Source organism: Bombina bombina, chromosome 2 (assembly GCF_027579735.1).
Source record: "Bombina bombina isolate aBomBom1 chromosome 2, aBomBom1.pri, whole genome shotgun sequence".
In the NCBI taxonomy this organism is placed as follows: Eukaryota; Metazoa; Chordata; class Amphibia; order Anura; family Bombinatoridae; genus Bombina; species Bombina bombina.
In genome coordinates, this window is record NC_069500.1 from 738,085,894 (window position 1) to 738,101,846 (window position 15,953).

The following is a 15,953-nucleotide window of genomic DNA, read 5'->3' on the forward strand; positions in this document are numbered from 1 at the left end:
GTGCGAATCCAAGGGCTACTCATGGAGTAGGGTTAGGATTCCCAGGATTTTGTCTTTTCTCCAAGATGGATTGGAGAAAGGATTGTCAGCAAGTTCCTTAAAGAGACAGATTTCTGCTTGGTCTATTTTGCTACATAAGTGTCTGGCAGATGTTCAATCTTTTTGTCAGGCTCTGACTAGGATCAGACCTGTGTTTAGATCAATTGCTCCTCCTTGGAGTTTGAATTTAGTTCTTAATGTTCTTCAAGGGGTTCCGTTTGAACCTATGCATTCCATAGATATTAAGTTGTTATTTCGGAAAGTTTTATTTTTGGTTGCTATTTCTTCTGCTAGCAGAGTTTCTGAGCTTTCACATTACAATGTGATTCTCCTTATCTTATTTTCCATTCCGATAAGGTGGTGTTATGTACCAAACCTGTTTTCCTTCGGAAGGTTGTTTCTAATAAAAATACTAATCAGGAAATTGTTGTTCCTTCCTTGTGTCCTAATCCTTCTCTAAGAAAGAGCGGCTGTTACATAATTTGGACATGGTCAGTGCCTTGAAGTTCTACTTGCAAGCAACTAAGGATTTTCGTCAATCATCTGTCGTTTTTTTTCAGGGAAACATAGGGGTCAGAAAGCTACGGCTACCTCGCTTTCTTTTTGGATGAAGAGTATCATCCATTTTGCATATGAGACTGCTGGACAGCAGCCTCCTGAACGAATTACGGCTCATTCGACTAGGGCTGTGACTTCCTCATGGGCATTCAAAAATGATGCTTCTGTTGAACAGATTTGCAAAGCTGCAACTTGGTCGTCTCTTCACACTTTCCAAATTCGATACTTTTGCCTCGTCTGAGGCTGTTTTTGGGAGGAAAGTTGGTGCCTTCCGTTTAGGTTCCCTGTCTTGTCCCTCCCTTTTCATCCAAGTCCTATAGCTTTGGTATTGTATCCCACAAGTAAGGATAAAATCTGAGGACTCATTGTTTCTTGTAAAAGAAAAGGAAATGTATTCTTACCTGATAAATTTGTTTCTTTTACAATACGTCCACCCCGTTTTTTGTAAGACAGGTATTTGTTTTTTGCTAAACTTCAGTCACCTCTGCACCTTGGCTTTTTCTTTCTTTTCCTTACTTCGGTCGAATGACTGGAGTGGAAGGGAAGGAGCTCTATATATATATATATATATATATATATATATATATATATAAAGCTCTGCTGTGGCGCTCTTTGCCTCCTCCTGCTGACCAGGAGACGATATCCCACAAGGATGAAATCTGTGGACTCATCGTATTGTAAAAAAACAAATTTATCAGGCAAGAATTTCCTTTATAAAACAATTTTCAAAACTAAGCAAAATCAATTATAGCTATGCTGTCTAGAGAAGCCAAATCCACACCCCTCTTATCAGTGTCTAGACATAGGCATTGTATTTCACCTGAGTTCACAGCTTCAAGGCATGCTCCAGCAGATAATCCCTGCGCACTTCTGTATTCTACCAAAACAATAGATATAGCCATAGGAAGTGTGTGTTGGGGGGGGGGGGGAGAGAAAGGTTAATAGTTTCTGAATTGTAAAGCTCTAAGAAAGGGTTAATGGCGAGGCACTGCAGTATAAATTTGCAGGTAAAGCAAGAAGGTGGCCCTCTGTTTAAAACTCTTCAATTTGCACGTTTCAGAACCTTTTTTTCCAGTCATGTGACTGCTATTGAAAAGCACTGAGCAGTGCATTATTAAAATAGCCAGTAGGTGGAGCTGTCAGCTTGTGTTGCAGCAAAGATATGCAAGCCAAGCAAGCTGAAATTAATCAGTTTAACCAGACCTATCAAGCAGCTTGCAAAGGAACAAGATCTTCCTGTCTTTAAATCAGTCCAGATTGGAATGCAAAGAAATAACTTTTTGCAGAAAAATGCAAGTAAAGTCTGTTGTGAGATTTTATTAGGTTTATAATACTGTTTAGCAAATGTTTGTTCATTTAACTTATTTTAATTATATATTCTGTGTTGTGTGATTTTATTAGGTTTATAATACTGTTTAGTATTTAAAGTCTTCATTTTAAAGCTTTAAAAATTATTAGATTTCAGGCCCCTCTTAAAATTGGCGTAACACCTAACTTCCCATTGACTTACACTATAAGCTGGGTTTCAATTTACAACCATTCCTTCTGGAACATAACCCCGACGTAAATGGAGGGCTACCTGTACATATATTTTGTCTCACAACTTGTTGTACGTCCCTTTAAAGGGTTTTGTTTACACTTGGTGTCCCCCCCCCCCCCAACCATCCACTCTCCAAGCTATCCCGTTTCAAAGATATAAATTCTGAAATAAAAATCATTTCTGGTCCCAAAAAGTTTGGATATAAGCATAGATTTGTTGTGATATTCAAGTGTTTTGCAACTTGGTCATGTTTACATCAAAGATTTGCACACAATTGTGATGTGAAATAGAAAGTTTATTGAAAAAAAAATAAAAATAGGAAAATGCATTCAATCAAATGTTCTATGTGCATCATTCCACTTTGCACCTTGTCACTTGCACAGCATCTGTAAAGTAAAAAAAAAAAAAAAAAAAAAAAGGTTCACAGCAGAAAACTCCAGTATCACTATTCATCCCTCAACTTTTGGTTAACCCCCCCCCCCAAAGTTTAGTTATTCATAAACTTGCAGTAGGTTTTAATTAATTTTGCCCTTTTAGTATAATTTAGCTCTGAAAATCATTTAACAATTCTCATAACTTGAAATGCAGCCTATTGACTAATCAAGGCTAACCCTCTGCTGGCCTTTCCCTAATTGGCTCTCAGTATAAAGTGCATAATTTGCAGTTAATAGGCCTGTGTGTGGACTAATGTCCAGATTAGTTTTTATAAAGTGTCGGGGGAGGGGACAATAATATAAAAGCTGAACCCACTTGAGGCCAAAAAGCTTAATTTTACATAGTACTATGAAAGACCAAATAGGGACATGTGCAAGGTTAAGGTAGAGAAATCTACCTCTGCGTACTTCCAAATTCTCAGAATTGAAAGCCCATAACCTTAAGACTCAATAACAAAAAGGGGAACAGTATATTAGAAAGACTTGAGATTGAAATATAAAATATTTCAAATCGCAAGTGTTTGTATCATTTTGGCTTTTTTAAAAAGGACAAAGACTGCACCATACAGTTTACAGCTATAGTAAGTACTGACCCCTAATGTGCCCACGCAGGATAATCAGAGTTCCACACAGGAGACAGAATTTCAACACATCACAAGTAGTCTTCTTTTAACCTGAAAAAAAAATTTAAATTAATAAACCAAAAAAAAAAAAAATGAAAAAAAAAATCATTTTAAATCAAAGTGGGTGTTGCTATATATGCTTATTGCTCCTCATGGTTATCTTCTAAATTTTGAAGAGCACAGGTAGTTTTAGACATAGGTATGAGCCATGGGTGTTACCCTATAAGTAAAAACTTTGCTGGATATAGCAGGCACGTCTAGCATAAGTGATGCTAGCTAATTATAGACTAGCACAAAAATTCTCAAGGAAGGAGGATGTGGACATGAGCAAAAGAGTTACCTCAAGTTACCGGACTAATGCGACATATGAACGAGCCAAGAGCAGCTTTCCTCTCAGGCTCCACAGGAGGCACAACACTTCACTTCTCCAAGGAAACTGCGGCTTCTGCATGCTAGCGGACGATTCTCAGAAGGTGAGTATTTTAAACTGTCTAAGCTAAGACTTCTTGAGCACTAGGCAATAAACCTACTTTACAAAATATGATCAAGTTGTTTTACATAACCTTGTGTAAAAATTAACTCAATTTACCAAGAAATAAGATCTTAAAAAAAAAAAAAAATTGCATGTTTCTTAAATAGGTGGTTAAACAAAATAGTCTTAAGTGATGGTAAGTCCTAGCAATTTTGAAACTGATTAAATCCATGAAACAAAGACACTAAAATACTTAAAGTGATGGTAAACTCACTTACGTTAATTTACGTAGTATGAAAGCACTTTTAAATATATGCATATTTATTCTAGTATTTTTATTACACACTATAGCTATTGTTATACCCATTTTTATGCGCCTCTGTTCCCTGCTTCTATACTGCCTCCATATCTGAAATGTTTATGCTTTCGTTTGACAGGCAGCTGTTGCATCCAATAGGAGCTGCACCATACGCCCTGTTACCCTACTGCCAGCACGCTCCCGTGCTGGTAACTTCACTAAGCTCTTTGCGCTGCTTAAACAGTGAATCTGCTTCACCGTAGAGATTCACTGTTTGCTCCAGGGACAAGATCGGCACATGTGTTTGCTTTTTTTGCGAGTAAGCAGCGCAGAGCGTAGTGAACTGCACTTGCGCAGTTCTACCTCAAACAGATGCGGCTTGAAGTTACCAGCACGGGAGCGTGCTGGCATTAGGTAACATAGGGTGTATGGTGCCAGCTTCTATTGGATGTAACAGCTGCCTGTCACACTAAAGCATAAAAAATTCAGATACAGAGGCAGTATAGAAGCAGGGAACAGAGGTGCATAAAAATGGGTACAACAATAGCTATAGTGAGTGTGTGTAATTTAAATATATGCATATTGATGCTAGTATTTTAAGTTCTTTCATACTATGTAAATTAACAAAAGTGAGTTTACCATCACTTTAATGCTGAAAGTTCCTTTGCCTGTAGTGTATGCCGTGTGAGCGCATCAGGCCACTTGCAGAATAATATTTTTCAGTGAGGTGATTTTTCCACCTCTTAGCCAAAAGCCATGCAGCCCAGCTTGCATTATGCTAGATAGCCAGCATGCTATTGGCCAATATCCCCTCAGTAAAAAAAAAATGAGTTCTGCAGTGGGTAACCTGAGGTGCTCAGCACGGCATACAAATAAAGGAACTTCCAGCATTACTTAAAGGGACACTGAATCCAATTTTGTTCTCTTGATTCAGATAGAGCATGAATTTAAGCAACTTTCTAATTTACTCCTATTAATCAAATTTTCTTCATATCTTTATTTGAAATGCAATAATGTAAGTTTAGATGCCAGCCCATTTTTGGTGAACAACCTGGATTGTTCTTGCTGATTGGTGGATAAATTCATCCAATAAAAAATTGCTGTCCAAAAAGGTATGAACCAAAAAAAAAAAAAAAACTTAGATGCCTTCTTTATCAAATAGATAGCAGGAGAACAAAGAATTGATAACAGGAGTAAATTAGAAAGTTGCATGCTCTCTGAATCACAAAAGAAAATAAATTGGGTTCAGTGTCCCTTTAAGGACTTAGTCCCTTTTATTTGCAGTACTGGTAAATCCTAGAGTTTCAAAATCACTAGGATTTACCCATCACTTTAAATGCATTTTCACACTTGTTCCTTTAAGAGGGTAACCTAACACTATCAAAATAAGTTGTTATTTAATAAAAAATTTCCAGCTACCCACCAAAATGGTTAAATCTGTTACCCCATAAGAAACCATATTGCACTTGTCCTACATCCCAAAGGGGAGGTGTAATATTGTTTACAATAAACTGCTTTTAAAAGGCTGCATTTGCATAAACCAATTTTTTTTTTTTTTATTGCAGAATTTGCAAAAGGGAAAGTGGGCCAAGCACAGTGTCGTCTTTACCCGGCAATTTTGCTTTCTGTTCCAACCCAAATTTCACTATATACACACAAAAGTAGGAAATGGGAACTGCATTTTTTTTATACAACTGGCCCATAATTTATAGGCTCAATATGGATTCTTTTCATCATCTACCGAAGTACACGATCAAGTCATTAGACTCCCCCATATACAGTAACAGGTTAATAAGGGATAGTAAAACCAAAAAGTATCTTTTATGATTCAGATAAAACAAAATGTTAACTACTTTCCAGTTAACTTCTATCATCATCAAGTTTGCTTCATTATGTTATCCACTGCTGAAGTAACAGGGTTGCACTATTGGCAGCTAGCTTAACAGATCTAGTTAGCCAAATCAAGAGACAAGTGTGCAGGCACCAATTAGCAGCAGCTCCCACTGGTGTATGATATGTGCATATTTTTCAACTAGGGATACTAAGAACGAAGCACATTTGAAAATAGAAGTGAATTTAAAAGAGTCTTAAAATGACGCTCTATGAATTCGTTAAGTTTAATTTTTACTATTCTATCTCTTTAAGAACCAGTCTAGCCAAATTAGTTAAAGGGACACTGAACCCATTTTCTTCTTTTGATAGCATGCAATTTTAATCAACTTTCTAATTTACTCCTATTATCAATTTTCTTTATTCTTTTGGTTTCTTTACGTGAAAAGCAAGAATGCAATTTTAAAAGCTGGCCCATTTTTGGTTCACAACCTATGTTGTGCTTGCTGATTGGACAGCACCAATAAGTGCAGTCCAAGTTCGGAACCTAAAATTGTCTCGCTCCTTAGCTTAGATGCCTTTTTTTAAAATAAAGATGGCAAAAAATAAAAAGTGTAAATTAGAAATTTGCCTAAAATTGCATGTTTAGTATCCTTTTTAAAGGCAGCAGAATACTTCTACATTAGATATGCTTTATCAAAGCTACTTTAGTAGTTTTGACAGGTCTAATTTAGACATGAAACACTATTTCAGAATTTAGAAAGCATGTCATTTTAAAACAGCTTTCCAAATTACTTCTATTACCTAGTTTGCTTCATTCTCTTGAAATCTTTGTTGAAGGCATATCTAAATAGGCCCCATAGCTGCTGTTCCACCAATCAGCAAGAGCCCAGATTGTTTACCAAAATGGGCCGGCATCTAAACTTAACATTCTTGCTTTTACAAATAAAGATAAGGAAAATGTGATAGGAGTAAATTAGAAAATTACATGCTCTGAATCATGAAAGAAAATTTGGGCCGTGTCCCTTTAAGCTCACCATTGATAGATTAGAACAGTTGGTGGTTTTAGACAATCTGGAAAACATTTACAAAGTTCTAGACCTTACATTTTATTAATATGTTCTATACCAAGGGTCAGCAACCTTGGCTCTCCAGATGTTTAAGAACTACATTTCCCATGATGCTTAGGCAGGTTAAACACTTAAAGTGAATGTAAATTTTGATGCTTAAGTGTCTGGTTTTCAAAACTTCAATTAAAAATAAATAACCTTTTAAACTTGACAGCTGGTCCAGCTTCCTCCACCGCAAAGCCTCTTCCCGTGTCTAAAATGAGGAATCTGGCTTCCTCCAATCACGGCTTTGAATCAGACACTGATTCCCCGGGGGGAAAGCCATAATAGGATGACCGATCCAGGTGGCATAAATGGCTTTGCAACAACTGGGGGGGAGCTGGAGCAGCTGTCAAGTTAAAAAAATATTGTATTTTCATATGAGTGAAATGTAAATTGATCAGAGTGCCCCTTTTTTAATTTATTTTTTAAAAACTGTAACTTTAGCATCAAAATTTACATTCACTTTAAGCATCATGGGAAATGAAGTTCTAAAACTTAAGGCAAGGTTGCTGACCCCTGTTCTATACCAACTGATTGTTCATACCCTTGTGGTCCTAGAAATTAAGAGACCCAACCTACTAGACACGTCATTAAAATTTTACTTGACCCCTCCCTATACCATTGTGTTGTGCAAAAGGTAAATGTCAACAGCGCAGTTCTTTTCAGATGGTCTTTTAATAGGCTTCGTGAAGCCAAAGGAAAGTATAATACAAGAGATCCTTAAACACTTCATACATTCTCAATTTTAAAGTTAAAAAAAAAAAAAATACAAAAATTATAAACATTTTCAAGAACTTCATTTTCTGAACAGGAAATTCTTTAGATATACCAAGGAGGCTAGCCACTATATACAGTGCACCTGAGCTGTACCCCACTTTGATATACTAAAGAATCATTCAAAAGAAACAGGGCTGCTGACCCCAAAGTCTATATACATGAACAAAGTTGAGTGCTTGTATAGATACATGAGCACGAACAGGTCTGACTCATGCTTCAAAGCTTGAACAGTACCCATGTGGGAAAGGGATCCAGCTCCCCTACAATGCACTTTACATAGAACATGGAGTATTCCCCAATTTTAGAACAGGATGTGACATGTTATGATCACACCAAGACAGTATGAAAGGAAAAATAAAAATTGTCATTACAGGTCAGTGTCAGGCTTAAGCGAGACAGTTTAAAAAAAAAAAAAAAATGAACACAAGGAGATGTACTACATAATGTTTCTGCGAAGCTCCAAAAATCTTTATAAATACAGCCAATGGAAGGACGATCTTGAGTCAGGAATGGATTTTACTCGTTTGCTGAGGACAAGAAGCAGGCACAGTTGAACATATATTTCCACCATTTCCCTACAAAGTCCCTCCTCCCATAACTTCAGATAGCTAGCAACTTCTGACAGCCTACACATGCATTATAGCGACTAATGAATATTGTCCACATTGGCAGTAAGAACCACACCCAATTTCATCTTCCCTATAGTGCTAACTATACCCAACTCGATACTTACTATAACTGTCATAGCTGTCTCTGTAGGATCCTCCAGATCGGTCACCATAGCCTCCTTGACTCCTGCTACTTAAAAAAAAAAAAAAATTGATATAGGAATGACATGATATGAGGGAAAGGTGGAAAAAACAAAACAAAAACAAACACTACCTTCCATAATAATCCCTTGAGCCGCTGCTGCCACCATATCCTCCACTTCTGCTGCCACTGTCAAATCTGCCACCATAACCTCTGTCTCCACCACCTTAAAAAATAAAATATATATTTAGAATATGATTTACACATACAACCCATTAGACAAAAGGGAACAGTTAAAGGGCCATAAAACAGGTTGAGATCTGTGCATATTCCTAAAAAGGGCTACTTAAAAAAAAAAAAAAAATAATCATTACATAGCTAAACTACCAGGAGCAGCTAACTCAACCCCTCTTATCCATGTTCGCTTTACAATTCAAAAACTAAAAAGAAAGGGTTAATGGCAAGGCATTGCAGTATAAATTTGCAGGTAAAATAAACAAAACATTTTGGGAGAGACAATATGCCAACGACTAACCACGACCTCTGCCTCCACGGAAGAATCCTCTGCCACCAGATGAACCTCCTCGGTAACCTCCCCTTCTGTCTCCAGAAGACTTGCCTGCCTGATCAACACGGATCTGACGTCCATCAACAGACTATAAAGAAAACCAGACATAGCAGTACTGAATCACTCAAACCAAGATCTGAAAACCCTTCCAATTAGGTGTTTTTTCTCCCAATGGAAGGCTATTTTAATAGTTACATGTATCACCAGCAAAGCATTACAGGGATGGTTTACCGTTAACATCTTTAGTGGGGATTAAACAAATGCAGCGCCACTAGTGATAACGTTCGATGGAAATAAGGCATTTTTATAGAGGGACATAAAAATATTTCAGTTTCTATAAACTAGCAAATCCCTGATTTTCTAATCAAATTTCACTAATTCTGAACTATTAGAAATTCCTTCAAACACATTTAATATACTATCTACATCAAGCTATGTTCCAGATTAAATTTATGAAATCCTAACAAGCATGACCATAGAGGTCTTGAAGTTGAAAGCCCTTGACTTCTCATTGTGTCTACTGAGCACAATGTTACTATCTATATGGCTCACATGAGCTAGCAGTATCCTTTTGTGATAAGTGGCTGTCTGTAGTGGTTTAGAAACAAGACATTTAGAGGTTTAAAGGTTATAAAGTATAATAGAACAATGTTCATTGTGCAAAGTTGGGAAATGGGTAATAAAGGCTTGATAGTCCCTTTAAACATGGATGTTGATTTGAATACACTATTAATAATTTCCACCAAATGATACGTTTCGGAAGCTACTTTTAAAGTGGACCTAGCAGATTTAGTAGCATGTCTTGAGTTATAAATATAAAAATGGAAGTAAATCAATAAAGTATGCATGAACACAAACTACTTGCATATGAAAATAAGCAGTCTGCTTACCTTGCCATTCATTGCCGCCATGGCATCTTTAGCATCCTCTGGATTTTGAAAGGTAACAAAGCCAAACCCTCTTGATCTCTTAGTCTCACGATCCTTAACGACCACCACTAGAGGGAGAGAATTCATTAAGCCAAACATTTTGGCAAGCAGTCAAAATGAGGCTGTATATTTATAGCCGACTTACCCTCTTGGATTTCTCCGTATTTGCAAAACACTGTCTCCAAGTTTTGTTCGTTGGTGTCAAAGCTCAGACCACCAATAAAAAGTTTTCCTTCATCAGAAGCAGACATGTCGAACTACAAAGAATTAAGAGAATGCGATTACTTTTAAGTTGTCAAGAACAGAAAATGGCGTCACCACGTGGTGGTAACGCCCTACTATACAGTATCCGCCATTTTGAAAAATTCAGTGACTCGTTTCCCAAAGCTAAGGCCACTGAAGTCATAGCTTTTTAAATGTCGACCTTGGTCTGTATTTAACCCCGCAAAGAGATTACAACACAGTAGATGTTCCGCTTAGTATCCGCGGTTTGTTGCTGATCCAATCAGCAGACCTAGTTACACAAAGCTGCCGATTGGATCCGCCGCGGGTGCAAGCTTGGGGCCAGTTAGTAAACCATCGGTCCCGAGCGGAACGTTCAGTTTTAACCACTTTGCCAGTTAAAAACAGTAATCGATAATATAACCCTATAATTCGAGCATGTAAATGTCCTACTATTTGGCCCATTATGCCAGTGATTATAATTAGATCTACACATTCATCCACGACGTTTATTTCCATGCGGACAAGCTAATACCCACGGTGCTAATTTGAAATATTTAGTACAATGGAACCATCTCCATATAATTAGATAACAGGGAAAACACAATAAATAAAAAAAATACAAATCTAGAGCCCGTTTCCCCGACATTGCACCTTGAAACCTTACCTTTAATCCGGTATCTCAACGAACAGAAAACAAGAATACAGACTGCGCAACAAGAACTGAGCACGACCTTATATACACAGTTCTGCCACGCCCATATAATACGTAATTCAGAAAGACTGCGGTAAGGGAGGGTGTACCATTCTATTCAGTTACTTTAAGGGGCGTTTGAATTCTTGCACTGTCACGAGCGTTATGGAAAGTCCAGTTAAAGCGTTTAGCAAACTAAAACTGGCCATGGTTATCTTTTAATAAATGTAAAGCGTTACCTTTAGAATAGTGTACATCACCCCATAGAGGAGCGATGGATAAATCCGCGCGAAAAAGGAAGGGCGGTACTTAGCTAACCTGAAACACAGCGCACGGTGGTAGGTGGGATTGAGGTTGTTTCTTCTATACAAAAGAGTTAACGATTTTCTGGCGCCAATGCGCCATCTTAGATATCGAAAAAGGAAGAAAAAGAGCGGGGAAATTGCCGCCGAAATGTAAATCTAATATACCGATACATTACATAACTAGATGCCCTTATCCAAATATATGTCTCAACGGGTAACTAGAGTGCTAATTATATTGAGGCAGCTTCAGTGTCAATCGATGATGTACTAAAATGGCGTCCATGATTATGTGCACTTAACACACAATTATTTACACCCCACGTTTTTCTCAGAAATCACAGCGTTCCGTGTTTAAATAGCTTTAAATCGTGAAATATTTTCAGCAAAGTATAGTTTTAGACAATAAAATGGGGTGCTAAAAAGGTGAACATAAAACTATATATTGAAAGTAAAGGGTTGCTATACCTGGCTTTTTTTTTATAAAAAAAAAGGTAAAAAAATTAATTTATTCGGCCACATCGCATTATTTTACTTCAAACATTGGTATACGGGTTCCGATAAGGACTACTGACAATACTGCAGCGTTTGTGTCTCCAGGAACAAAATAGGGAGCCATATTTTGGGGTGTAAAGTCCCTGTTTTCCCCATAGACTTTCCCCAGCCAGCCCTGCTCACCTACATGGATATATTGTATCAAACCCTCAGCCATGTTTTTATAGATTTCTGCAGCTTTTTAAACATTGAATTGTAACAGTTTAGTCAGTTCCCACATAACAGCCTTAAAGGGCCTTGTCACACAGTCTTAAAGGGACAGGCAAAAATCCACACAGCCTTTAAAGGGACACTAAACCCAACATTTTTCTTTCATGATTCAGATAGATAATAAAAATTTAAACAACAATCCAATTTACTTTTATTTATTTTGTTTCATTTTTTAGATATCCTTAGTTGAAGAAAAAGCAATGCACATGGGTGAGCCAATCACATGAAGCTTCTATGTGCAGCAACCAATCAGCAGCTACTGAGCCTATCCAGATATGCTTTTCAGCAAAGAATATTAAAGTGTCAGTAAACCTTCAAAATAATGTTATATAATTCTGCACATAGTGCAGAATTATATAACATTATATTACAGCAGGAGCGAGCTGCACTTAGTCTTATGGCGCGGTCAGGCCGGGCTGTGACTATACAGCTGGCCTGATGCGCTGTGTGAATATAACAGATCCGCTCAGCAGAGTACAGAGAGCGGGTCTGTAAAACAGCGTTTTTTTTAAAAAATTAAAAGGGTACATTACGTTTTATAAAGTTTGGCTAATATAATGTTATATCATTCTGCACTATGTGCAGAATGATATAACATTATTTTTAAGGTTTACTGTCCCTTTAAGAGAATAAAACAAATTAGATAATAGAAGTAAATTAGAAAGTTGTTTAAAATTGTATGCTCTTTCTAAATCATGAAATAAAAAAATTGGGTTTCATGTCCCAGGCTCAACTAGCACCACACTCACAAAGTCTTAAAGGGACAGATCACAGTAATGTTTACACAGTGAGACCATAAAGAGCAGCTTGGCACCTGCTCACGCAGTCTTAAAGGGGCAGCACACACAAACTTTAGTTGGTAATCTCACACCACACACAGTTTTAAAGGGAGCAATAACAGTATGCATCTGCACGTGATCCACACAGCCTTAAAGGGCCGCTGTCTTAAAGGGACAGTGGCGCACCTTTAAAGGGACAACTTGCACCACATGCACAGTCTTAAAGGGACAGATCACAGTAATTTTCACACAGCACAACCTTAAAGGGCAGCTTGACACCTACACATACATTCTTAAAGGGGCAGACAGGACACAACCTTTAGTGGGTAAAGTCACACCACACGCACAGTCTTAAAGGGAGAGATAACAGTATGCATCTGCATACAGCACATACAGCTTTAACGGGACAGTGTCAGTGTTCGTACAAACACAGCACTCACAGCCTTAAAGGGACATTGTATTAAAGGGACAGTGGCATATGCGCACACGCACACAGCACTTACAGCCTTTAAAGGGACAACTTGCACCACACGCACAGTCTTGAAAGGGAAAACACAACATTTTTCTTTCATGATTCAGATAGAGAATACAATTGTAAGCAACTTTCCAATTTACTTCTATTATTTAATTTGCTTCCTTCTATTGTAATCCTTTGTTTAAAGGTTTATCTAGGAAAGCTCAGTTGCAGCAAAGAACTTAGGTTCTAGCTGCTGATTGGTGGCTGCATATGTATACCGATTGTCATTGGCTCACCCATGTGTTCAGTTAGAAACAGGGGTCAAGTCCTACAACAAAAAGTGTGGGAGCTCACCAAGACTTCCACCCTCCCCCTCACAATAAAAATTGTTTTGTTTTTTATGTATATATATATATATATATATATATATACACACACACACACTGTATTTATATGTATATAATCTATACACTTTGGTTAATGAAAGCAAATTAAATCCAATGAAGGGTTGAATAGTTGCTTTTGGGCCTGAGAATCCTCCTCTGTCACAGAGTCTCAGAAGCAATAGTCCTATTTCTGCGGAGGGGATCTAAATAACCCCAGAGCAAGCCACACAGAAATGTAAGCACCATGTGTTCCCCACAGTGCAGGGTGATCGTACAGCAGGACCGCTGACAGGCTTGCATTTAGTGTACTGTAGGAAGTGCTACTGGCCATTACTAGAGGATCTCACTATTCCACTAATCAGACTGTGTTTCAGCTCCTCCCACCAGCAACAGAAGTGTTTACTGAAGTGTTCTCTGTCTAGAGGGAACTTAGTTCCTCCTGCAAAAATAGTGCTGGAACTCCGTTCCCATGCGTTCCCGCTCGACTTGACCCCTGTTTAGAAACCAGTAGTGTATTGCTGCTCATTCAACAAAGCATACCAAGATAACAGAGAAAAATTGATAATAAGAGTAAATTAGAGAGTTGCTTAAAATTGCATGCTCTATCTGAATCATTAAAGAAAAAAAAATTGGGTTTCATATCCCTTTAACCACAGCACTTTTCCATTATCTGACCCTTTGGGACCAAGGCTATTTTTACATTTCTGCTGTGTTTGTGTTTAGCTATTTTCCTCTTACTGATTTACTGTACCAACACATATAATATACCGTTTTTCTCGCCATTAAATGGAATTTCTAAAGATACCATTATTTTCATCATATCTTATAATTTACTATAAAAACATTATAAAATATGATGAAAAAATGGAAAAAAAACACACTTTTTCTAACTATGACCCCCAAAATCTGTAGCACATCTACAACCACCAAAAACACCCATGCTAAATAGTTTCTAAATTTTGTCCTGAGTTTATAAATACTCAATGTTTACATGTTCTTTGCTTTTTTTGCAAGTTGTAGGGCAATAATTACAAGTAGCACTTTGCTATTTCCAAACCATTTTTTTTTTAATTTAGCGATAATTACATTGGAACACTTCTGAGATCTGTCAGGAATCCCTTGACATGTATATCTTTTTTTTTAGTAGACAACCCAAAGTATTGTTCTAGGCCCATTTTGGTATATTTCATGCCACAATTTCACCGCCAATTGCGATCAAATAAAAAAATCATTCACTTTTTCACAAACTTTTGGTTTCTCACTGAAATTATTTACAAACGACTTGTGCAATTATGGCACAAAATGGTTGTAAATGCTTCTCTGTGATTCTCTTTATTCAGAAATAGCTGACATTTATGGCTGTGGCATTACTTTTTGGTAATTAGAAGGCCCTAAATGCCGCTGCGCACCACATTCGTATTAGGCCCAGCAGTGAAGGGGTTAATTAGGTAGCTTGTAGGGAGCTTGCAGGGTTAATTTTAGCTTTAGTGTAGTGTAGTAGACAACCCAAAGTATTGATCTAGGCCCATTTTGATATATTTCATGCCACCATTTCACCGCCAAATTCGATCAAATAAAACAAATCGTTCAATTTTTCACTAACTTTGGGTTTCTCACTGAAATTATTTACAAACAGCTTGTGCAATTATGGCACAAATGGTTGTAAATGCTTCTCTGGGATCCCCTTTGTTCATAAATAGCAGACATATATTGCTTTTTGGTAATTAGAAGGCCGCTAAATGCCACTGTGCACCACACTTGTATTATGCCCAGCAGTAACGGGGTTAATTAGGTAGCTTGTAGGGAGCTTGAAGGGTTCATTTTAGCTTTAGTGTAGAGATTAGCCTCCCACCTGACACATCCCACCCCCTGATCCCTCCGAAACAGCACTCTTCCCTCCCCCACCCCACAATTGTCCCCGCCATCTTAAAGGGACATTATAAACTCATTTTTTCTTTGCATAAATGTTTTGCAGATAATCTATTTATATAGCCCATTAAGTTTTTTTTTTTTTTAAATGTATAGTTTTGCTTATTTTTAAATAACATTGCTCTGATTTTCAGACTCCTAACCAAGCCCCAAAGTTTTAGGAGAATACCATCAGATACCTACTCCAGCTTGCTCCTGTTTGTGTAATAGGTCTTTTCATATGCAAAAGAAGGGGGTGTCTTATTTCCCATCTGCAGTGGGCTTTCCAGCTACCTTTTCAACAAAGCTAAACTGAGAGCTTCTAAGTAAGTTTTAAAAACAGTTTTATACTGGATTTTTATATCAGCATCTGTGCATCTTATTTTTTATAGTAGTGTCTATTACACGCAGTTATATGAAAATTGGTGTATACTGTCCCTTTAAATACTGGCAGAAAGTCTGCCAGTACTAAAATATGTATTTTTTACATTTTTTAATTAAAAAAAAATA

The 15,953-nt window shown here is 37.4% G+C and overlaps 1 protein-coding gene across 8 annotated transcripts; it reads right to left on the bottom strand.

The window, feature by feature from the left end:
• Positions 1-2,411: 2,411 nt before the first annotated feature.
• LOC128649489 (cold-inducible RNA-binding protein B) lies at positions 2,412-10,951 on the bottom strand. Of its 8 annotated transcripts, none has more exons than XM_053702805.1 (8): positions 10,820-10,951; positions 10,076-10,187; positions 9,892-9,998; positions 8,969-9,089; positions 8,566-8,659; positions 8,417-8,481; positions 3,165-3,245; positions 2,412-2,523 (listed from the first exon to the last, which is right to left on the bottom strand). In XM_053702805.1, the coding sequence occupies exons 2-7, from the start codon at positions 10,179-10,181 to the stop codon at positions 3,241-3,243; spliced, it is 498 nt and encodes a 165-aa protein (XP_053558780.1). In that variant the 5' UTR covers positions 10,182-10,187; positions 10,820-10,951; the 3' UTR covers positions 2,412-2,523; positions 3,165-3,240. The 8 variants fall into 8 exon arrangements, with proteins under 8 accessions (XP_053558780.1, XP_053558778.1, XP_053558777.1 ...); XM_053702803.1 differs by having other exon boundaries at positions 8,417-8,484; XM_053702802.1 differs by lacking the exons at positions 2,412-2,523; positions 3,165-3,245 and adding an exon at positions 7,563-8,210.
• Positions 10,952-15,953: the final 5,002 nt, after the last annotated feature.